Source organism: Chlorocebus sabaeus, chromosome 17 (assembly GCF_047675955.1).
Source record: "Chlorocebus sabaeus isolate Y175 chromosome 17, mChlSab1.0.hap1, whole genome shotgun sequence".
Classification (NCBI taxonomy): Eukaryota; Metazoa; Chordata; class Mammalia; order Primates; family Cercopithecidae; genus Chlorocebus; species Chlorocebus sabaeus.
Genome location: NC_132920.1, coordinates 52,862,849 through 52,887,369, shown reverse-complemented (window position 1 = coordinate 52,887,369; position 24,521 = coordinate 52,862,849). Strand labels below are relative to the sequence as shown.

Genomic DNA, 24,521 nt, shown 5'->3' with positions numbered 1-24,521 from the left:
GAGATTGCGCCACTGCACGCCAGCCTGGGCAACAGTGAGACTCTGTCTCAAAAAAGAAAGAAAGAAAGAGAGAGAGAGAGAGAGAAAGAAAGAAAGAGAGAGAGAGAGAGAGAGAGAGAGAGAGAGAGAGAGAGAGAGAAGGGAAGGGAAGGGAAGGGAAGGGAAGGGAAGGGAAGGGAAGGGAAGGGAAGGGAAGGGAAGGGAAGTAAGGGAAGGGAAGGGAAGGGAACTAAGGGAAGGGAAGGGAAGGGAAGGGAAGGGAAGGGAAGGGAAGGGTGTGGAGTGGAAAATCAGGGATCTCACAGTCTTCAGAGCTGAGAGCCTCGAACAGAGGTTTACCCACATATTTATTGACAGCAAACCAGTGATAAGCATTGTTTCTATAGATTATAGATTAACTAAAAGTATTCCTTAGGGGAAACAAAGGGATGGGCCAAAATAAAGGGATGGACTCTGGCTAGTTATCTGCAGCAGGAGCGTGTCCTTAAGGCACAGATTGCTCACGCTATTGTTTGTGTTTTAAGAACGCCTTTAAGTGGTTTTCTGCCCTGGGTGGGCCAGGTGTTCCTTGCCTTCGTTCTGGTAAACCCACAACCTTCCAGCGTGGGCATCATGGCCATTATGAACATGTCACAGTGCTGCAGAGATTTTGTTTATGGCCAGTTTTGGGGGCAGTTTATGGCCAGATTTTGGGGGCCTATTGCCAACATGATGCAACAGTCCTAGGACTGGGGCTGCAACTACAAGTGCTGGAAGCAGGGATTTCTAAGCAAGAAACTGTCCGTGTTTTTCAGACCTTATGTCAGAATTCCTAAGGGCCTGATGGGGAAGGGTTGTGCCTTCATCCTGTCTAGCAAAATTGTGGTGAAAGAATGCAGCTATATTGCCTGGTGGTAGAAATAGCTCACTAGTTCTGCACCTATGGAACTGTACCCCACCTGAATGGCAGTCCAACTGAGGAGGAGGCACTTGATAGACTAGTATTGCTGCTTGCAATCTAGACCAGCACAGCGGCAGTTCTAATGTTCCTCCCAAAGGTGAAAAAGTTTAGGTATTATCTGAGCAGGGGAGAAGTAGCTGAGCGCAAAGGAATGAATAAATCGGTTATAAATGGAGGGAAATCCAACATTACATTAACACCTTGAAAGGGGCTCAAAGCAAGAGATGACATGTCTGTTAGTTCAATTATAACAGATGTCTGAAAGGATGCAGCTATGTTTGTTCCTACTTTTGGAACTGAATGAAAGGAAACCTGCAGGCCCCAGTGACTTCCCTCTAAAGACATTAATACAATATGATGGACTGGACTAATTCTTACTGATTGAATGGGATTCTAGTAATGTGGCAGTAGTTTTTAAATTGTATGTCCTTTTAATGTTCAAACACTTTGGTGTTCAAAGGTGGGGGAGGGTAGACTGTGCTATTGCGAAATACATATTTGGTCTTCCTCTTATTGTAACTGAGCAAGTTATAGAGAAACGCCACACTCTGAGACAAATTCAGGAGTCTTTTATTAGCCAGAGACCGAGAGATGGCAAAGAGGCTAGATTTTCTTTTATACTTTGGTTTAGAAAGGGGGGGGAGTCTAGTTAAAACAGTCGTACAGAAGTAAAGCAGGCAAAAAGTTAAAAGGATAAATGGTTACAGGAAGGCAAACAGTTCCAGGTGCAGGGGCTTTAAGTCTATCACAAGGTGATAGATGCGGGGCTTTGGCATTATCAACCGGACACAAAGGCCGGGACTCTGAGTGCTATTAACCAGGTGAATTCCTGGGAACTGCGGATATAGCTTGCCACAGTATCTTATCAGTTAATTGCATTCTTGGCTGTGCTGGGAGTCAGCTTGCACAAGTTAAGTCCTTGAGGAAAGAGGGCGGGTAAGGGGCTGCAAGTGAAGGAGCCAAGATGGAGTCTGTCTGGCTCTCTTAGCTAAGGGAGAGTCAATTCATATTAAAACAAGGTAGGGGGCGGGATGCAGTGGCTCACGCCTGTATTCCTAGCACTTTGGGAGGCTGAGGCGGGTGGATCACAAGGTCAGGAGATCGAGACCATCCTGGCTAACACGGTGAAACCCCGTCTCTACTAAAAACACACAAAAAATTAGCCAGTTGTTGTGGTGGGCGCCTGTAGTCCCAGCTACTTGGGAGGCTGCCACAGGAGAATGGCGTGAACCCAGAAGGCGGAGTTTTCAGTGAGCTGAGATCGTGCCACTGCACTCCAGGCTGGGCAATAGAGCGAGACTCCCTCTCAAAACCAAAAACACAAGGTAGGGTATCACACTCTGCTTTTCTGGCATATGACTCCTAAATTCAGGGAATCTCCACAGTGCTGTCTTTTGTATGCTAATGTTGACTGATAGTTGCAGGATGGGGCTGGTCAATTGGAAGGAAAAAGACATCGTTAAAGGGTTGGGACTTCCAACCCATGGTTAAATGGTTGGGACTTTCAGCCCCAAATCCCAACTTCTATGTAGGGAAGAGGACCAATGGCTTAATGAATCATGCCTATGTAATGAAGCCCAATAAAAACCCAGGACTGGATTCCAGGAGTTTGCGGACAGCTGAACAGGTAAAGGTTCCTGGGGGGTGTTGGGCCTGGGGAGGACGTGGAAGCTCCGTGCCTCTTCCCCACACCTCACCATATGCCTCTCTTCATCTATATCCTTGGTAATACCCTTTATAATAAACTGCTAAACTTAAGTGGTTTTTTTTGAGTTCTGCGAGCTGCTCCGGCAAATTAATTAAACCCACAGAGAGGGTTGTGGGAATCCCAACTTGAAGCTGACTGGTCATAAGTTCTGGAGGCCTGGACTGATGACTGCTGTCTGAAAGGTAGGCAGTTTGGGGACAGAGCCCTCACTCTCTGGGATGTGATGCTGTCTCCAGGTGGATAGTGTTGGAATTAAATTGGAGGACACTCAGCTGGTGTCTGCTGCAGAATTAATTGCTTGCCAGTGGGGAGAAATCCCCACATATTTTGGGGTCACAGAAGTCTTCTGTGTTGACTGTTTTTTGTGTTTCTAGCAGAGCAATATGGTTTGAGGGGTTTTTTTTTTGAAACAATATACGTAATTTGTTCTTTCTTTTTTCTTAAATTGTGAGCTAGAGCATTTATAGGGTAGGGTGCAAATGCATTATGTGCAATTTTAAGACTAATTATAAAGACCACTAATTCCACTTAAGAAATAGAACATTGTTGGCATGCTGGAAACCTTAAATGCTCCTCCCCAATAACAACCCCATTCTCCTCACTAGAAGTAACCATTATCCTGCTTCCTTGGTAATTATTTTCTTGCTTTGCTTCATAGTTTTACCTCCTATGTATGAATCTCTCAACAATAGTTTTGTTTTACCTGTTTTGGAATTGCTATAAATGGGGAAGAAATACCACATGACTTGTCAGTATATTGTTTAATTTTTTTTATATCCTTTAGAAAACTTTGAGCCAGGAATCATGGCAGCCAGACCCAAGCTCCACTACTTCCGTGGCAGGGGCAGGATGGAGTCCATCCACTGGCTGCTGGCTGCAGCTGGAGAGGAGGTTGGTTCCTGACTGGGATTGGGAAGGATGGTAATTTGGGTGGGAATGAAGTAGCCTCCTTTCACCTTCAGGCTTCGGAATGGTGCCTACAGGCTGTATCTATTATTTTCCTTTCCAATTGTCTTCCTTTGTAAGAGGTGAGGGAGGGATCATAGGATGCTGGAGGATTAGGGAGGATTTGGGGAGCTGTCAGGGGAGGTGGTGTTCCAGAAGCTTCATAGGGGCTAAAAAGATTTTTGTGGATCACAAGACAAAGAAGAGAGAGGAGACCCACATCTGCCTCATTCTCTCCATTGGGACTGGCTGATTTTCTGGGGTCTTTCATCTCTGCCTCAGCACCCCAGTCCTGTAGTACTCATGGCTGCCAGCTGGAATGTTAGGCCCAGCTGCAGTCTGGCCTCCCCTTTAACTCCGCCCTTTAAACATCTACCCTATGGGATCTTTCCTTAACTCTGAATTCCCTCCACACTGACTTCTTCATAGATTTTTACAAGTGCCTTGGAATTGTTTTATGCAGGTGTAGGCTTCCTTTTCCCTATCTGAATGCTATCTCCTTTAGAGCAAGGACTCATTACCTTGCTTATTTTTCTCTATTTCCTTTTAGGGACATCTCCCCTTACACTGCTTACCCACATCTCAAGGTTTGGGGGGACCAAAAAAAAAATCAATCTTTCTCACAAAAGCTTTAGAAACATCATCAATAAATCATGATAATCTCACCTGACTGAAGATCTCTGGATTCCTTTCATTGAATATATGAGCATTAAAGAGAAATTTAACTTGTCTTTATATGAAGGGAAAATAACAGACGAGGAAGAAGAAAAAGAAGAGGAAAAATCACTGGGGAAGTTGGAGAAAGGACATGAGTTTGGAAGGAAGGAAGAACTTAGGTGATGAAAAGGAAAAAGAGGAATGGGAGCAAAAATAAAAAACCAACAAAAAACAAAATCTCTTTGTTTTCTCGAGGACTTTAAAGTTGGAATAATATCTCTTTATCTTTTATTTAGTTTGAAGAAGAATTTCTTGAAACAAGAGAACAATATGAAAGTTGCAGAAGGGTAAGCCTAGATTTGTTCAATATTATCTTATTAGAGAAAAATGGAAACCTGCTTTGGGAAGTATTTGTTTTGATAAAAGAGACAGAGCTCTAGAATGGCTACTGTTAGAAAAGGCAAGCACTGCTAACATTGATTGGCTGTTCATCATGTTCCTGATACACAGCTTAATTTGCGTCAGCAAAGGCCACACCAATTAGCCTTCAGAAACTCTTATCAAGTAGGTCATGACAGTGACTTTGGTTAAGAGGATAGAATGAAAATCGTATGTGTCCGCAATAATTGGTTTAATTCTTCCCATTTCACCGAAGAATCCTTTAAGAATCCCCACATCCCCACTCCCCCCACTTCCCACCCCCCCACCATGTTGGCCAGACTCGTCTCAAACTCCTGACCTCAAGTGATCCGTCCACCTCAGCCTCCCAAAGTGCTGCAATTACAGGCATGAGCCACTGCACCCAGCCAACACCCTAAACTGTGAGAATCAGAAGCACTTATACTATAACATATTTATAGTAATGCAGAAAATTGTAAATAATCATGTTAACCAACACACAAAAATGCATGAGACTGCCAAATGAATCTCAGATTTTACGTGAAGCAAATGGTAGCCATTTCCTCAACAACTGGGGTCTTTAATTCATCACTTTGGATAGAACCTAAAAATCACAGAGAGAAATTAGAAGTGAACCATCCTTAGATTTACTGCAACCACTGAACAAGGGTATCTTAACCTCTCTTTGCTCAAACCACAGATGGACGCTTGCTTTTTGGCCAAGTGCCTTTGGTTGAAATGGATGGAATGGTGCTGACACAGACTAGAGCCATCCTCAGCTATCTCACTGCAAAGTACAACTTCTATGGGAAGGACCTGAAGGAAAGAGTCAGGTACCATAGTGTTCATTACTCTACTTGATTCTTAGCCAAACTTCTTCAGTTCTCCACCAACTGAGACCTGGTTCAGGTGTACCTTTCAGCCTGGATTGAGACAAAAAAGACAAATGGGACAAAGGGGAAATGACTTGCTAGACCTGGCATGCCTTGTACTTATTCTTTTTTCTTCTTTTGAGACAGGTCTCACTCTGTTGCCAGGCTGGAGTGCAGTGGCATGATTGCAGCTCACTGCAACTACCGCCTCCTAGGTTCAAGCAATTCTCATGCCTCAGCTTCCTGAGTAGCTGGGACCATAGGCATGCACCACCATGCCCAGCTAATTTTTGTATTTTTAGTAGAGACAGGGTTATGCCATGTTGGTCAGGCTGGTTTTGAACTCCTGGCCTCAAGCGATCCACTTGCTTTGGTCTCCCAAAGTGCTGGGATTATAGGCGTGAGCCACCGTGCCCGGACACCTTGTACTTATTCTTAATAAGTACTCCACGTCCCCCTTTTCTGTGTACTACTCATAGTGCACTGAATGATGCATTCAATGTTCTCATATTCTCTCCCCACTCCTAACAAAATATGTTCTTAGAAAATAGACTGGTAAGTTATTCTACATGAAGGTAGAAATGACTGATTCATCACACATACTGAGCATTGTATCAATGATCTATTGACTATAAATAATGCTCTAAAACATATCTTGAAAACTGTAAAACAAACTTGAAACACAGTGACTTAAATCAGCAAGCATTTGTTATTGCTTACCTGTCTATGGGTGAGCAAGTATCTGCTTGGCCTATGTGAGTCAAGCTTGACTTAGCTAGGCTGCACCCACTGATGTCTGTAGTTAGCCAGGCTCTGGTCGTGGGTGTTGGCTGACTATCAATTGGGATATGAATGGACCATGTGTCTCTCATCCTCTCATCCTGAGCTTGTTCTCATGGCAGCGAGGCAGAGTTCTGAGAGCAACAGTGAAAGCATACTGGCCTCCTAAGTTCTGGGTTCAGAATTGGCACCTCATCATTTCTACCTCATTCCACTCATTAAAGGAAGCCACAAATAGACTGGGAAATAGACCCCATCTATTGATGGGAGGAGCTGCCAAGTTTCATCATAAATACAGGAGGGGGAAGTTTTTTGGCCATTTTTTGGCCTCTGTATACCACAGACATCTATGCTACGCTGGGCATTGTGCTAGGCCTGGCAGAAAATGATTGGGTAATTATTCACGGGGATAGTTTAGTTTCATAAGAAATAACTAGACTTAAGACAAAACAAGTACTTGCAACTATAAAATCTTACCTGGATTTGGGGTCATGGGGCCTGTTCAGAGATCCCTAAACAGTCATCACTATAAGCATGGACACAGTGCGCAAGGTCAGTATACACAGAAGACGCAGTGGGAGAAAGACCAGGGCTCAATTGTTCAGAAAAAGGAGAAAGAACATAACACAGGAATGAGCAAGGCCCACAAAAAGTAGCAGCCCATGCCAACTTTCCCATATCTTCATCTTTAAAACAGGCTTAGTCATTCCAACCTGTAATTCCGAAGTTATATGGCAAGAGAAGCAATGTCAAACAGTATGTGATCATGATACTTTTGTAAATAAGTACAAATATGCAAATGCACTCTGCTTCTTATTGTTTTGATGCAAAGTTTTTAATTGGTCTTTAAAAATCTCCTTGTTTTTTTCTAAGACAAGCCCTGAGCTATAGATGGTGGTGTTAATATTCTTTTTCTTTGGGTTAGCCATAAACTACAGTAAACTAAAGCAAGTGGACTAGGTGACACTAACATGAAAGAAACATTATTTGTAATTCAAATAGGACAATGAAAGTATATTATTAAATTTTTTCTTTTTCATTCTTTCTTTCTTTTTTTTTTTTTTTTTTTTTGAGACGGAGTCACGCTCTGTTGCCCAGGCTGCAGTGTACTAGTGTGATCTTGGCTCACTGCAACCTCTGCCTCCTGAGTTCAAGTGATTCTCCTGCCTCAGCCTCCCAAACAGCTGAGACTACAGGCACGTGCCACTACACCCTGCTGACTTTTATGTTTTTAGTAGAGATAGGTTTCACCATATTGGTTAGGCTGGTCTCAAACTCCTGGCCTCAAGTGATCTGCCCACCTTGGCCTCCCAAAGTGCTGGGATTATAGGTGTGAGCCACCATGCCAGGCCTTTATTTTGTTTTATTTTTTTTAATTTTTAAGAGATGGCATCTCACTATGTTGCCCAGGCCAGGCCCAAACTGCTGGGCTCAAGCAATCCTCCCGTCTCATCCTCCGGCATAGTTGGGCCATAGATGTGCCACTAAGCCTGACTCCATTATTCTTCATATGCTGTTAAAAAGAAAAAGACTACAGAAGACCATTAAAACAAATTCATTAAGCAATTAGCATATAATGGGGAATATAAAGACACTCTTGAAGAGATAACTAGCACAGCATGAACATATAATAGGCCAGTAAATAACAGCAATAGAGATACTATGGTTTGTTTATTTATTTAGTGCTTGACAATGAAAGGAAAACTTTAAAGGAAATTAAACTTTTCTTTCTCAGTTGCCAGGTCAACAGAAGACCTGTTAAATTATCTATCTTTTCTGAATAAGTGAAAATGTTCTGGTACTAATTGTTTTGTAGTTTTAATAAACTTCATTGAGTTTTTAAAGCCATAATAATCAATTATTTGTTTATGGTAGATTTCAACTTAAGGGCATTCGTGAATTCTTTCATACATCCTTTTATTCAATAAACATTTCCAGAGACTCTACTATATCCTGGGCACTTGGCTGGTTCTGGTGCTAGAAATCATTCATGAGAGTGGAAGCTTAAGAGGAAAAATAAACATTATTTGCTCCTGCATCCATTTATACCAGAGAAGTGTTGGAGTAAGGACCCTACGCTCAAAACCTCCTCTCTGCCTGATGGTCAAATGGTTGTTTTGTCAGGATCGACATGTACATTGATGGCACCCAGGTCCTGATGATGATGATAATTATGGCCCCCTTCAAATTCCCTGAGGAAAAACAGGAGACGCTTGCTTCCATCATGCAGAAAGCTAAAACCCGGTACTTGCCTGCCTTTGAAAAGGTAGGCTTCAGGTATCCAGGGCTTTTACATTTTGTTTCTGATAATATTTCAAGAGTGAATATCTGAAAAGAGACACAGAGGCCATGTTAGAGCTTTACTGCCTTTGGATCAAAACTTTAAAAAGGATCCAGAACAAATTACAGGTAAAATTATGGAACCTCCAATGAAACGGAGTTGGAATATACCAAGTACAATGAAAGCATACAGCATTTCTGTTCTGTCTTTTAAAATAAGACATTAGCCTAAGGTGTGACCACCATGAATACTATCAGGTTTTTTTTTTTTTAGGTCTAATACTAGAGGCTAATTATGCCTCAATCAAAAGACAAACTCTCTCTCTCTCCTTTTTTTTTTTTTTTTTTTTTTTTTTAAAGACAGAATCTCACTTTGTCACCCAGGCTGGAGTGCAGTGGCGTGATCTCGGCTCACTGCAACCTCTGCCTCCCGGGTTCAAGTGATTCTCCTGCCTCAGCCTTCCTAGTAGCTGGGACTATAGGCGTGTACCACCATGCCTAGCTAATTTTTGTATTTTTAGTAGAGACCAGGTTTCACCATGTTGGCCTTGGTCTCGAACTCCTGGTCTCAAACTTCCAACCTCAGATGATCTGCCCGCCTCGGCCTCCCAAAGTGCTGGGATTACAGGTGTGAGCCACTGCACCTGGCAATCAGCCATTTTTTTAAGGAGCTCTGGTTTCTTTTATGCTTAACTTTTTCATGCCATAGTAGTCATAAAGAATGATGATATTTGTATGGCATCGGCACAAACAGGCAAAGCAGCTGGCAGCTGGAAGAGACTGCTTTGGGGATTCCATCACTCCAGGCCTCTTTTGACAACCTCAAGAGCTTGCAGTTCAAATTCTCTCTTATTGGCTAGGCGCGGTGGCTCATGCCTGTAATCCCAGCACTTTGGGAGTCCGAGGCAGGTGGATCACTTGAGGTCAGGAGTTTGAGACCAGCCTGGCTAACAAGGTGAAACCCTGTCTCTACCAAAAATATAAAAAATTAGCTGGGTGTGGTGGCGGGCTCCTGTAATCCCAGCTACTCAGGAGGCTGAGGCAGGAGAATCACTTGAACCTGGGAGGTGGAGGTTGCAGTGAGCTGAGATCGCACCATTGCACTCCAGCCTGGGCAACAGAGCGAGAAAAAAAATTCTCTGTTATTGACACACAGCAGTGAAGTGTGGCACCTGGGTGATGCATTCTGGCCCAAATAACCCTCCTTAATTGGATGTTGGATTATTTAGAACGCTCATTTATAAGACTATTTTATTTAACTTGGAGTTGGATATGATAGTTTTTGAAAATGTACCTTAGTGTCTATTATAGTTTGTTCCCAGAGAATCTTTTAAGAAAGTGGAATGATATGATTCATTGATATCATAGTTGTTATTTCTGAAATAAGTAGATGCTTAATACTTGGGTCTAGTCTTTGGCCAGGACTATGTAACTTCTATTCTGTAAGACACAATGTACTGAATAGTTTTGATTGTGTTTTGGATTTAAATGCAAAGTTACTAATTTCCTTATGTTGAGTTAAAGAACTGGGAACTATTCAAAATGTGACGTCACCCTCACTTGCCATTGAGACTTGGGCTTGTGTTATTTTTTTAGTTGCCAAACCATCTTTTCATGATATTCCTTCTGATCAAGAGAATATATCCTGGAGGCTGCTGTTTCAAATAAAGCATTCTCTCTGGGGCTTTGGGATAGATCTTTTCTCTGAGCGAAGAGAAACTGAGCAGAAAACAAACCCCGCTTCTCTTATTCACCTATTACTGGATAACTAAACTGCTTTTTCCAAATCAAAGAGTACTGTACTTCAACATAATACTTCAACTCAATAATGTAGATGCTGTATTTCAAAATATGTTAAGTCCAAGTTTTTGTATTTAGATATCAAATTTTATTTCTGAAAATGAAGTGAGTTTTAAAAATTATTTTATAAGAAGTAGATGTTCATTATATTAAAAATTAGACAACACAGAGCTGTAGAATGTAGAAAGAAACCACTACTATCCTCACCACCCAAAGATATATCTCAGTCAGTATTATTTTTATATGGTTCTTCCTAGTCTTTCCCCTATAAATACATTTTTATTTGGTTTTTGGACTTTTAGATAATGATGATTATACAGGAGATAATTTTGCCTGGTATTCCATTACAATTAACCCCTGATCAACATGTGAACTGGGGCATATAACTTTTGACCTCTCAAAAACTACGAATAATCTACTGTTGAATGGAAGCCTTACTGATAACATAAACAGTGGATTAACACATATTTTGTAGCTGTATGTATTAAGTACTGTATTCAAAGTAAGCTAAAGAAAAAACTTTATTAAGAAAATCATAACAAAGAGAAAATATATTTACTATTCATTAAATGGAAATGGATCATCATAAAGGTCTTCATCCTCATCGGCTTCACGTTGAGTAGGCTGAGGAGGAGAAGGAGGAGGGGTTGGTCTTGCTGTCTCAGGGGTGGCAGAAGTGGAAGAAAATTATGTATAAGTGAACCTGTATAATTCAAACCTGTGTTGTTCAAGGATCAACTGTATTTAAAATATTTTCAGAATCAGAACTATGTACCTACTACTTGGCAGTAACAAATGTCAATACTTTTATTTTCTTGCTTAAGAATTTTACTTTCTCATTAAAACAAATGTATATAGATAGTTCAAGTCTCCTTTGAACTGTACTCAAACATTATACCCTTCCTCTCTCCCTTCTCAGAGGCAGCCACTATCAGAAATTTGATGTAAATTCTTTCTCTTCATTTTTAAAAATAGAGACCTGGCTTTGAGCTGTTTTAAAAGTATTTACATGTGTGGATCTTAAAATATTTTTATGTACATGGCATCATACTATAGGTTTGTTCTACTACTTGTTTTTATCCACCAACTTTTATGTTTTTGAGCCTTATAGGCAAATATCTTGTCATTGCTAGTACATTTGTATTTATCCTGTTCGCTTTATTTATTCTATTTACAAAAACAAAACTTTTCTTTGAGTTTTCCTCTATTTTTCTAGATCCTGGTAGATGATCTGGTTTTCTTTATCACCAGCTTTTCTTCTATGGTTCAAAAGGTAAACATTTCTTTCTGAAACTATTCATCTTTATCCTTCTCTTGATAGGACAAAGATTCAACTTTTCTCCAAACTTCTTCCTGTTTCTGTTTTTGTTAAATAATACTTTATATCCAACTTGTTTTGAAACTTCTTCTAATTTTTTTTTTTTTTTTTTTAGCTACAACTTATGTATATTTATCAACACATTTAACTGATTCCTTGGCTAACCATTGCTCCTTGCTTCTCACGCCTTTCTTCTGGGTGCTTTTTCTTTCTAAGGGAAGAACGTCTTTTTTGGAGTTCTTTCAGGAAAGGTCTGTAAGTGGTTAGCTCTTTCAGTCTTTGCTAGAAAATATCTGTATTTTTACCTTTACTCTAAAATAATGGTTTAGATGTTTATAGAATTCTAGATTAATAATTATTTTACTTCAACACTCCGCAGATATTATTGTATCTTCTGGCCTAGATTGTTGCTTTTTAGAAGTCTTCCATTAGTGTGGTTATTTTTCTTTTGATGGCATTATATTTATCTTTTTTCTCATTTTACATTTTCTCCTTGTCTGGTATATGGTATACTTTCTTCTTTCTTTCCTTTCTTTTCTTTCTTTTTCCTTCCTTCCCCTCCCTCCCTCCCTCCCTCCCTTTCTCTCTGTCTCTCTCTCTCTGTCTCTCTCTCTCACACACACACACACACACACACACACACACACACACACAGTCTCACTCTGTTGCCCAGGCTGGAGTGATCATAGCTCACTTTAGCCTCAATCTCCTGGACCTAACAATCACCTCACCTTCCTGAGTAACTGGTACTACAGGCTCCTGCCACTGAGCCAGGCTAATTTTGTGTGTGTGTGTGTGTGTGTGTGTGTGTGTGTGTGTGTAGAGATGGGGTTTCTCCATGTTGCCTAGTGGCCCAGGCTGGTCTCAAACTCCTGGGCTCAAAAGATTTGCCCACCTGGGCCTCCCAGTGTTCTGGGATTACAGGTGTAAGTCACCACACCAAGCTATTTTGTGTGTGTGTGTGTGTGTGTGTGTGTGTGTGTGTGTGTGTTGTAAAGATGGGGTTTCGCCATGTTGCCCAGGCTATCTGATATACTTTCGACACTGTGTGTTTACTTCTAGGTTTGTTTGTGTTTATCTGCTTTGTGTTCCTTTTTCAATCTGAGGATTCTCCCTCCTTTTTTTTTTTTTTCTTTTTTCTTTCTTTTTTTTTTTTTCTGGAATATTCTCTAACAAATAGCATTGAAAATCACCTCTTTCCTTTTCTATTTTGTCCTTCTGGGCTCCTGTTAGCTTTATGTTGAAACTTCATTCTGTGTTCCTTGTCTGTTAACTTTTCTTTCATATTTGTGATCTCTGCCTCCTTAGATGTGTGTGTCAATACTGATTTTTTTCACTTTCTTCATGGAGTTTTTATTATATCAATGTTTATATTTTTCATTTCAAAACTTTATTTGTATCTTCTTCAAATCTATATGCTCTTTCTTTCTATATGCCTTTTGTGGAGTACTACTTAGGGAAAAATGGGAGCAGGGAAAAGCCAAAAGAGAAAGCAGTAAGCTACAGGTCTGCCTTTCTTCACGGGCCAGGACACATAGTACTCCTGTGCAAATAACTCACAATCTTCCTGTGCCCAACCATCACCAGACACCCGCACGTTAGCTCACTTCAATCATGGCATTATCAGTACTGCACAAAGCCCTCTTTTGCAGACAGCATAGACACTATCTATAAAATCTTCAGCAAGCCTTTGTTTCTTTGCAGTCAGCTTCTCTTCTGCACATCCTGCCCATTGCCTCCTCGCAACATAGTTTCCTACTTTCTTGAACAAATCTGCCTTTCTTTACAACTATCTTGGTAAATTCTTTGACCCGGTGCCACCAGCCCAGAGAGTGGTTGCTCACCCACAACGCCTTTTTATCATCTCTTTGATTTCAAAACATGTTTATCCCTTTACAGAATTGACTCTTATTTTTGGCTCTGTGGTTCAAAATTCTTTTTCATCAGTTTGTTACCTCTGTCTCATAGATGACTTGGGTTTCCTTATATGCTGTGTAATTTTTAGCTGTGAGTTTGTCTTCAGCAGGAGTCCCGTTTCATTTATTTGATATATCTCATCAAGTGTTTGTACTATAGAATTCACTGATTCTGGCGATTTTTCCCCATCCACACTAACATTTATTTTTATTCTTGCATGTATCACAAGAAGAGACATAGCACTTGAATTTACCTTTGCTCCTTATTTATCAAGTGAACCCACATTTAATGCATCTGGTACTCACAGATGCACCTGAGAGGTTTCTAAATATTCACTCTTCACTGGATAGTGAAAAATTAGCTTTCTTTGTGGCTCTGCTTTGGACTTCTGGGATCACATTTGTCACTTGTTTCTATTGGTGATATAGCCAGCAGGCTTAAGCTAGTTGTAACTTTTGTGTCTCTCCGCACTGGTGGATACAATTTTACTTAGCCACCTCCAGGTTTATAACAGGAGTCCAGTACCAGCATTTCACCACCCGAAAGGCCTTGATAATCACTGACAAATTCTCCCCCCAAAATTGTGCCAGTTTACAGCGTGTGTTACAGTGTTGGTTTCATCCTATTCTTACCAGCCCTGGAGATTTGTTGTTGTTGTTGTTGTTAAGATTCTTTATTAAATCTAATCAAAACAAAGGCTTCATGCTCTTGTTAAGTATTTAGACATGCAAAATGGTTTTTACTCTCATTTGATATTCTTTATTATTTTTCTTTCTGTAGATTTTGAATGACCATGGAGAGGATTTTCTTGTTGGCAACAAATTCAGCTGGGCAGACATACCGCTGTTAGAAGCTATTTTAATGATGGAAGAACTCAATGCTTCTGTTCTTTCTGACTTCCCTTTACTAAAGGTAGTGTATTAACATCCACACAAAGCCTAGAAAAAAATGAACAAAGACTGAAGCAAAATATGCCTCTAGGTCAATCTCAAAAGAAACTTAAGAACACTGGCGCGCGCGCGCGTGTGTGTGTGTGGTGGGGTTTTGTTGTTGTTGTTATTGTTGGTGCTGTTTGTTTTTTTGAGACAAGGTCTCACTCTGTTGCCCAGGTTGGAGTGCAGTGGCATGATCATGGCTCACTGCAGACTTGACCTCTTGGACTCAAGTGATCCTTCCACCTCATCCTCCAGAGTAGCTGGTACCACAGGTGTGTGCCACCACACGTGGCTAATTTTTTTTCTTTTTTTTTTTGTAGAGATGGGGGTTTCTCTGTGTTACCCAGGATGGCCTCAAACATCTGGCCTCAAGCAGTCCCCTGGCCTTGGCCCACCAAAGTGTTGGGATTACAGGCATAAGCCACCATACCCAGCCCAAGAACACTGTTTTAAAAATCATTCTGACCAGGCGCGGTGGCTCACACTTGTAATCCCAACACTTTGGGAGGCCGAGGCAGTTGGATTGCGAGGTCAATAAATCAAGACCATCCTGGCCAACACGGTGAAACCCCATCTCTACTAAAAATACAAAAATTAACTGGGCTTGGCGGCGTGTGCCTGTAATACCAGCTGCTCGGGAAGCTGAGGCAGGACAATCGCTTGAAGCCGGGAGGCGGAGGTTGCAGTGAGCTGAGATCGTGCCACTGTACTCCAGCCTGGGGACACAGCGAGACTCCTCTCAAAAAAAAAAAAAAAAAGTAAATAAAAAATCATTCTTTTCTTCATTTTGGTTATTTTTCTCTTGCTTATCTACAGGATCTGTTAGGAAATAAAACTTTATGAAGGGGGAAAATAATTATTTTGATGTCTAGCATGAACATTTAGCATGATGCTAAACATCCTGATGTTTAGCATGAACATTAAAAACTTTCCTGTTTTTAGTGCTTTTAAAGCTTTTCTTCCTGGCAAAGCAAAACTGACACATCTGTCTTTGTTGCTTCTCCCTCTAGGTCCTACCAGATGACCCTGCCTGCTTTTAGTCCCCCTGATTGTGGGCTCCCACATAGTTCCTCCATTGTTCAAAGCATTTGCTTAGGGGGTGCTGTCAGCCTCCTGTGGCACTGCCCTAGCCCTCAGACAGAATTCCGCTCCTGCCAGACCTTACCTGGCCTCTGTTCCAATTCCTGAGAAACATTTTATCTAATAGGTAACCACGGGTCTTGTGGTTTAAGAATTAGCAATTTTTCTTACTATAAAAGCAATGCAAGTTCATATAGTTATGTTAGATGTTTGTGTAAACCAAAAGAAGAAAAGAAAAAAGACTGGCCGGGTGCGATGGCTCACGCCTGTAATCCCAGCATTTTAGGAGACCGAGGCGGGCAGATCACCTGAGGTCAGGAGTTCGAGACCAGTCTGGCCAACATGATGAAACCCCTTCTCTACTAAAAATACAAAAATTAGCTGTGCATGGTGCTACATGCCTGTAATCCCAGCTACTCGGGAGGCTGAGGCAGGAGAAGTGCTTGAACCCAGGAGGTGGAGGTTTCAGTGAGCCGAGATCGCACTACTGCACTCCAGCCTGGGCTACAGAGCGAGATTCTGTCTCAACAAAGAAAAGAAAAAAGACCTATAATCTCACCAGCCAAATGTTATCTGCATGAGATTTCCTGACCTATTATTTTGCATTTTCCCTCCAAATAGGGTCTACTAAAGATTGTTTTGTGGCCTTCATTTAACATTCTTTTCAATTATCATGAATACGTTTACAGGTCAACAAATATTCTTTTGCAATAGTATGCTATTTTATTTTCATTAATCAATAGAATCACATCTTCTTTAAAAAAAATCAGAGCTATGGCCAGGTTCGATGGTTCATGCTTGTAATTGCAGCACTTTGGGAGGCTGAGGCGGGCAAATCACTAGAGGTCAGGAGTTTGAGACCAGCCTGGCCAACATGGTGAGACCCCGTCTCTTCTAAAAATATAAAAAATTACCCAGGTGTGGTGGTGTTCACCTGTAATCCCAGCTACTAAGGAGGCTGAGGAAGGAGAATCACTTGCACCCGGGAGATGGAGGTTGTAGTGAGCCAAGATCATGCCATTGTACTCCAGCCTGGGCAACAGAGTGAGACCTCATCTAAAAAAAAAAAAAAAAAAAAAAAAAAGTGAGAGCTATGTAAAAAGAGCATAAATTCAGAATTCTCATTCCCACCCCTTCCCTCCCACCACCCTGCTCCCATAATCACTTTATTGGCATCCTTTGTATACTTTCAGTGTTCCTATTTATGCAGATAAAAGCAAATTAGAATATATAGTCATATTCTTTGCAACTCTCAACTTTCTTGCACAAAACAGAAAATAGTGTATATTCTGTTCTGCCCTGGGCTCAAGGACCTTCCTCTTTCCTATTACATAAGAACATTTTAAATTAGTAGTTTATACTCCTTGTAGAGAAGTATCATAATTTACATAACCAGTCTCCTTTTCCTGGAAACAGGTTCTTTCCAATTTTTACCATGTTAACATTCGTTTTTTTTTATTTTTTGGTGGGGGACAGAGTCTTGCTCTGTCACCCAGGCTGGAGTGCAGTGACGCAATCTCGGCTCCCCGTAATCTCTGTCTCCTGGGTTCAAGCGATTCTCCTGCCTCAGCTTGCTGAGTAGCTGGGATTAGAGGCTCATGCCACCACGCCTGGCTAATTTTTGTATGTTTAGTAGAGACAGGGTTTCACCATGTTGGCCAGGCTGGTCTCAAACTCCTGACCTCATGATCCATATACCTTAACCTCCAAAGTGCTGGGATTGCAGGTGAGAGCCACCATACCTGGCCCCTGTTAACATTCTTATAGCTATTTCTTTTATTCAAAAAAAGTTTTTATAGAGATAGGGGTCTCACTCTGTTGTCTGGGCTGGTCTTGAACTACTGAGCTCAAACAATTCTCCCACCTCAGCCTCCCAAAGTACTAGGATTACAGGTGTGAGCCACCACACTTGGCCTCTTAGAGCTATTTCTTTGCTCACACCCATATTTATTCCTTTATAATAATTCCTAAAACAAGAATTGATAAGTCAAGAATATGAATGTGACCAGACGTGGTGGCTCATGCCTGTAATCCCAGCACTTTGGGAGGCTGAGGCGGGTGGATCACTAGAGGTCAGGAGTTCAAGACTAGCTTGGCCAACATGGTGAGACCCTGTCTCTACTAAAAATACAAAAATTAGCCAGGTGTGGTGATGCGTACCTGTCATCCCAGCTACTTGGGAGGCTGAGGTGGGAGAATTGCTTGAACCCAGGAGGTAGAGGTTGCAGTGAGCTGAGATTGCGCCACTGCATGCCAGCCTAGGCAACAGAGTGAAACTCCATCTCAAACGAAAAAAGAAAGAATATGAATATTTTAGGGGTATGCACTGCCTGATTGTGACTTTTTAATAGATAATGTAACTCATGCTAAACATGTCAGCAGTTGTATTATCCATTTCAGAAATATCCAGCAAACACTTTTTGAGGGATTAATGCAGATTCAACGCACTGAACTCCATAAACTGAGGTCTAAGCACCCTTCACTCATGACAAAGTTGAGATTTTTCTTAAAGGTTGTGACTGCTATTAAAGCCCTGATTTTACTGTTTCTCATTTCAGGCTTTTAAAACAAGAATCAGCAATATCCCTACAATTAAGAAGTTCCTGCAGCCTGGGAGTCAGAGGAAACCACCCCCTGATACACCCTATGTTGACTGTTCAGGAACATAGTGCTGCTCTAATGGCAGCAGGTTGCGTGATGGCAAACGTTATGATCCAGTCGCAGCACCAGCATGTGCTGTCTGCAGAGGATAATAGAAGCAAACTGTAGATCCCAGGAGTAAAGTGTCTGAAAAGAACCAAACAATGCTGCCATTAACAGCAACGCTGATTAAATGTAGTATAAAACCATTCGGATGTGTGTGGCTTTTTAAAGCTTGTCAGTTATGGACGATAGTCTACAACTTTTATGAAATAAATAAATAGGAGCCAGATATATGTAGGGCAGGGGTCCACATACAACCCTGTTCTTCTGTCTGCATCAAGATTGGGACCATTGAGGGAAGAGGGACCTGCAATTTGGGGGGGAAATATCTCTCCAACACCCACCCTAATTGCTGATTACTTGGGATAAGAAAAAAAGTGGCAAATGACAAATTAGGAGTTAGACATTGACTGATGCTAGTAAATCTTACAGGGATGTGGGGGGAACAGAAAATGTTCATACTGAAACCCTGAAAAAAAGTTGGATATTTAGACAACACTCTTCCACCTAACAGAGCCACCCAAGAGTGAGTTTTGCTATGATGAAACGATTCCAAGCAGCACTGAGATTAAGATATAATAATATAACTGACAACTACTACTTATACAAGCTGAGCAAAAGACTTCCCAGCCTTGATACATTTTTTTTTTTTTAAGATAGAGGGTCCTCTGTCACCCAGGCTGGGGTGCAGTGGTGCGAACATAGCTCACTGCAACCTCGAACTCTGATACACTTTCTAAACGGTACTTACTATGTTCCAAACTGTAAAATTTGGAGCTCAGCCTTACATTGGGGCTTGTTTGATGGGAGATGGAAGAGCTGACTTAGTCAAGGAGCATCTGTTCAGGATTGTAGTTCCTGGTGGATTGTAGTTCCGGTTGTAGGCACAATTGTAGTTCCTGGTGGCCTCTGGTCTGAAGCAAGGTCTCTGGTCTGCCACATGGTTTGGTGCACACAACTCTACCAGCTTCCAACTCCTGTTGGGATATTCCGTCCCAGGTTGCAACTTCCCTAACCATCGGTACCCTAGCACTCACAGGGTACCGTGAGTGCTTTATTAACAGCTGAGTGTGTATCCAGGTATATGTCCTTCCTTGTGAAATGACTTAATGACCACCAGACTTCATGCCATTTCCTCAGGGCCACTACATGGCATAACCATTCCCTATATTACCTTCTGCCCCATTCACTCTTCTTCTTGTCTTCAGATGATGGACGGAGCAACAGGGTTTTTTTGATAACCCAGGCCATTCAGCATCCCCGCAACACAGTCCATGTAGACCTGAGCTCCAGCTCCCAGAGTGGTCAAATCCCAACCTGATATAGGCATTCAGCTTGTCATCCCACCTCATTCCCCACCCTGAGCAAGCCATTGGCAGCCAGCTACCAGATGATGAAAACGACAGAGTAACATGGATTGGGAGAGGAGGCTTTCACTGGAAACCCTGTGCCTGCTTCCTGTGTGGGATGACTTTTCCCCCTGACCTCCAGCAAAGTCAAGGATCTGAACTTGTAGGAATTGAGCGGAAAAGAAAAATTCATTTTTAATAATTCAAAACTGTAAACCAATTTCTTTCTGTTATAGTTACATGGCCTTGGTTAGTAATTCAGACAGTATAAAAGGTTATATAGTGAAAAAGGAAATCCTCCTTTCTCTGAATTGCTTTCAAAACAACCACATCTGGGCCTTTGCTCCTTGCTCTAATGCCTCCCTTTGGTCTCCAAGTGCTGTGTGATTGAGTTCCCAATGCTCCAAGCCAGTTTTCCTTTGGGTCTACTTCATAGGTTTTGAAAACAAGCCCTTAGGCCTGACCTCAACCTGGCATGCTGGCATGCTCTCACAGAATTCCCCAAGTCACCACAGACACAGCCCGCCAAACAGTCAATGCCAGAAGCATGTTTCCTTGTCCAATCATCTCATAAGTACAAGTTGATGTCTTTCTTGTAATAGTCTTCATCTCTTCGTTCTTCCCTGTGTGGTTTTATTTGGGCCCATTCCCTAGCTTCTTGGTTGGGGTCTCACCCAAACTAGTAGAGGTAACCATGGATGCCCAAGGAAAACTGAGCCTCAGAGACCCCGATAGCACATAGCAGACATTCAAGGCCCCACTACGGCGCCCCTCTGTCACCAGAAAGCCTTACTTTTGGACAGAGAGACAAAGGCGAGTGAAAGCATCTAGCTCAGCATACTCATCAAAATGGAGGGCTGGGGGCTTAAAAGGGCCTTGGTCCTTTATTCCCGAAGATACTGGGATAGAAACACTGCTACTAGTTTTGGTCCTCCATTTAACGCTCTGGCAAGTGAAAATTTCTTTTCTTTTTTTTTTCTTCGTGGCTATAAATATCTCCCGTTTCAATGAAAGCCTATTTTTATCATTGTTTGCACATCAGTGTACAAAGAACTCAAACCTGAGCAGCGGCCCCCATAATGACCCCTTGATGTTGGCAATTACTCCTGCCTTTAGACTCCTCTCTAAACTTTAAACGTGTGATTGCTGCATAAGTTTCTTGCCACAGGGCTAGGGGGAGAGGCTAAGACCAAGCCAGACATGGTTTGCTTCCATTGGCTGCCAGCCCTGAGCAAAACTGACAGAAAGAAGTTTGGCTTTGATTTTGGTCTTTGATTTTCTTTATCAGGAGTGCAGCGTCAGGGGGGAGTTGTAGTTACTACTTTCAAGCAAAGATGGGGGTTTATTAATACACACATTTGAAAAGATGAGTGTGAATTCAGGGACATTCAGACCGTCAGGATGGCCCATAGCTCATTCTGACACCTGTGTTGGCCTGAGGTCCTTTTGTGGTTCTGTTATTGGCTCACTCTTCCTTGGTGCACCTGCTGCTGTCATGGAGGTCCTTGTGCAGCCAAAAGTAACCACGTGGAGGAGGCAGGAGAAGTTCCTCAGAAGAGTGGGGCTGGTATTACTAGAGGAAGAGGAGGAGAGAGGAGGGGCCGACAAAACCACAAAGGTGTACTGTCTCCCCAGTTTCCAGTTAGGAAAGTGAGGATCAGCGAGTGCCTTACCCCATGAGCCATGATCCTACTGTATGGTGTGGCCAGCGGGGATTGCATCCTGATTTTAGGGAAGGGAAAAATTAGACCAAAAGGAAGAAGACAAATTTCCTTAAGATCATAAGTTAATGAGTGGCTGGGCCAGAGCCCGGATCTGGAAGTCAGGACTCAGGGTTTTAAAATATATATGGCAGCAGCCTGTTGTTCAGCTTGGGAGACTTGAAATAGCTGGGAAATAGGTCTCTCCTGTTTCTAAGGGGCGGCAAATTTGAAAATGGTGTTTCCACTCAGAGTCCTTGCAGCCATTTTGTGTTCGTTTGTTTTGTTTTGTTTTGTTTTGTTTTGTTTTGAGATGGAGCCTCTCTCTGTTGCCCAGGCTGGAGCTCAGTGGCACGATCTCAGCTCACCACAACCTCCACCTCCCAGGTTCAAGCAATTCTCCTGCCTCAGTCTCCTGAGTAGCTGGGATTACAGGTGCACACCGCCATGCCTGGCTAATTTTTGTATTTTTAGTAGAGACGAGGTTTCACTATGTTGGCCAGGCTGGTCACGAACTCCTGACTTCAAGTGATCCATCTGCCTCAGCCTCCCAAAGTGCTGGGATTACAGGGGTGAGCCACTGCACCTGGCCATTGCAGCCGTTTTAATACTATGAGTTATTGTATATCTGTTTTTCCCCTAAGTCCATTTCCTGTAATCCCAGCACTTTGGGAGACCGAAGCAGAAGGATTGCTTGAGCTCAGGAGTCTAAGAGGGCAATGTAGTGAAACCCCATCTCTACTAAAAAATACAAAAATTAGCCAGGCATAGTGGCACGTGCCTGTAATCCCAGCTGCTTGGGAGGCTGTGGTGGGAAGATTGCTTGAGCCTGGGACACAGTGTGACCACGCCACTGCTCTCCAGCCTGGACAACAGAGCAAGACCCTGTCTCAAAACAAAACAAAACCTTGCATGGAATAGAACTTTTTTTTTTTCTTTCAAATTATAACAACTTCGCAACTTACGCATTTTTTTTTTGACAAATTTTTTATCAAAGTAAAACAAACATACAGTAAAGGGGACATGTCTTAAATTTATAGCTCAATGTTGTTTTTGTTTTTACAAATGTCACATTTCTTTTTTTCTTTCTTTTGAGACAGGATCTTGCTCTGTTGCCCAGGCTGGAGTGCAGTGGTCAGTCATGGCTCACTGCAACTTAACTTTCCCAGCTCATGTGATCCTCCTACCTCAATCTCCTAAGTAGCTGGGACCAGAGGCATGCGCCACCATGCCTGGCTAATTTTATTTTTCTCTTGCTTACCTATTGTAGGTAACTCATGTAAGTGGAATCATACAATATTTGTCATTTTGCGTCTGGCTTATTTCATTCTGCATGTTTTCAAGGTTCATCCATGTTGTGGCATGTAATAGAATTGTATTCCTCTTTAAGGCTGTTTTGGGTGTTTTTAATGGAAGTAAGTTTCCCCCTGTTGTGTTATCCCCAGAAGCACTTTGTCCCATTGTGTTTCGGGACCTGCAGAGTTGACACACAGTCCCTGAGCTTGATGACCCAACAGGATGTGGGCCATCTTTGCCTGAGATGCTATCTGGGAGTCTGTTCTTTCTGGCTTCTTTAACTGCAATGCTCTTCCCCTTCATGATTAGTTCTCAGATTTATGGAACCTCTCTGAACAATTTGTTCTTTGTACCCTATATTTAATTGTAAAAAAACAAAAACCAAAAAAAACCCCAACTTTGTCTTTTCTAAAAGGAATTTCAGGTATCAGGAAATAGGTATGGTTGTATCAGGAATAAAGGGTCCTTCATGCTGAAATTACACCACATAGAGATTGCTTTTGACAAATGTCATGGAAAAAAGTAACATGTGTTGGGTACTTTCTATAGTCCAGGCTCTCTTCCAGGTACTCTATATCCATGATATAATTTAATCCTTTCACTAACCCTCCAAGAGACATGTGATCATTCTAGTTTGTACAGGTGAGGAAATTGAGGCCCTGAGAAGCTGGGGACCTAGGTTCCCAGAGACGTGACCACGACTAGGGCAAGAAGCCAGGCCTACTCATGCCAGGCCCCAGGCGGTAAAAGCAAATATTTGTAAAGCACAAGGCTTTGTCTACAGCCATACCACCCTGAACATGCCCGATCTCGTCTGTAAAGCACAAGACTTTAGAAAGATCCAGATGTCAGCTGAGGAGAGAGAGTATTTCACCTTGTTTCCCAGCATGGCCTCCAATAACATTCAAGAATCCAGTCCCGCAAGGACCTCCCTGCTTGGCCCAGCCCAAGTGAGAGCCTTCTAACTAGCTAGAGCCACCAGGCCAGCAGCCCAGAAAGGGGCCAGAGGAGCAGTTTGCTTTCCAGGTAGTGGTGGTGGATAACTTCAAGAGTCCTCAGGTGGTAGATCTGTGCGTGTGGCCCCATTCTCCCTCACAGCATCCCCAGGACCTGCCAGGTGGACTCAGGCTGGCTTCCTGGCCAGACTTCTAAACTTGGGGGACAGTAGCCATTCCAGGGTCTGTGGAGGCAATCCACGCACCTCTCTCACCCATACTTTCTATTTTCTTTTTTTTAAGTGTAAATATCTTTATTATATGTCTGTCTTAGTTTTCTTTGTTGCTGTTGTTGTTTTTGTTTTGTTTTGTTTTGTTTTGTTTTGTTTTGAGACAGAGTCTCACTCTGTCGCCCAGGCTGGAGTGCAGTGGTGCGATCTTGGCTCACTGCAAGCTCCACCTCCCAGGTTCATGCCATTCTCTTGCCTCAGCCTCCCGAGTAGCTGAGACTACAGGCGCCCACCACCATGCCCAGCTAATTTTTTTGTATTTTTAGTAGAGACAGGGTTTCACCGTGTTAGCCAGGATGGTCTCGATCTCCTGACCTCATGATCCTCTGGCCTCGGCCTCCCAAAGTGCTGAGATTACAGGCATGAGCCACTGCGCCCAGCCTGTATTTCATTTTTTAAACTTAGATTACCTTGTTTTATTTTTTATTTTAGAAATATTTATTAACCAAATTAATACATTAGTTGTCTCTTTTTTTCATTCTATAAAATTTATTCTCCTAACTTCAGCAAAAATCATTAATTACCTGATTTTCATATAGTTTGGGTCCTATTTATAGTGATCATCTAAAGGATTAAAAATCTAATTGAGGCCGGGCGTGGTGGCTCAAGCCTATAAT

General features: G+C 42.1%; 1 protein-coding gene across 1 annotated transcript; it reads left to right on the top strand.

Annotated features, from left to right (window-relative positions):
• The first annotated feature begins 3,452 nt into the window (after positions 1-3,452).
• Positions 3,453-18,737, top strand: LOC140708944 (glutathione S-transferase A4-like). Its single transcript, XM_073006206.1, has 7 exons — positions 3,453-3,539; positions 4,547-4,597; position 5,318; positions 5,350-5,482; positions 8,426-8,567; positions 14,397-14,528; positions 18,190-18,737. The coding sequence occupies exons 1-7, from the start codon at positions 3,453-3,455 to the stop codon at positions 18,298-18,300; spliced, it is 657 nt and encodes a 218-aa protein (XP_072862307.1). The 3' UTR covers positions 18,301-18,737.
• The last annotated feature ends 5,784 nt before the right edge of the window (positions 18,738-24,521 follow it).

Bases quoted from the DNA above. Each gene is read 5' to 3' on its own strand.
- LOC140708944 (XM_073006206.1), top strand. From the start codon at position 3,453: ATGGCAGCCAGACCCAAGCTCCACTACTTCCGTGGCAGGGGCAGGATG. The intron at 5,483-8,425 runs GTACCATAGTGT...TTGTTTTGTCAG, and splicing joins GACCTGAAGGAAAGAGTCAG to GATCGACATGTACATTGATG. The intron at 8,568-14,396 runs GTAGGCTTCAGG...TTCTTTCTGTAG, and splicing joins ACTTGCCTGCCTTTGAAAAG to ATTTTGAATGACCATGGAGA.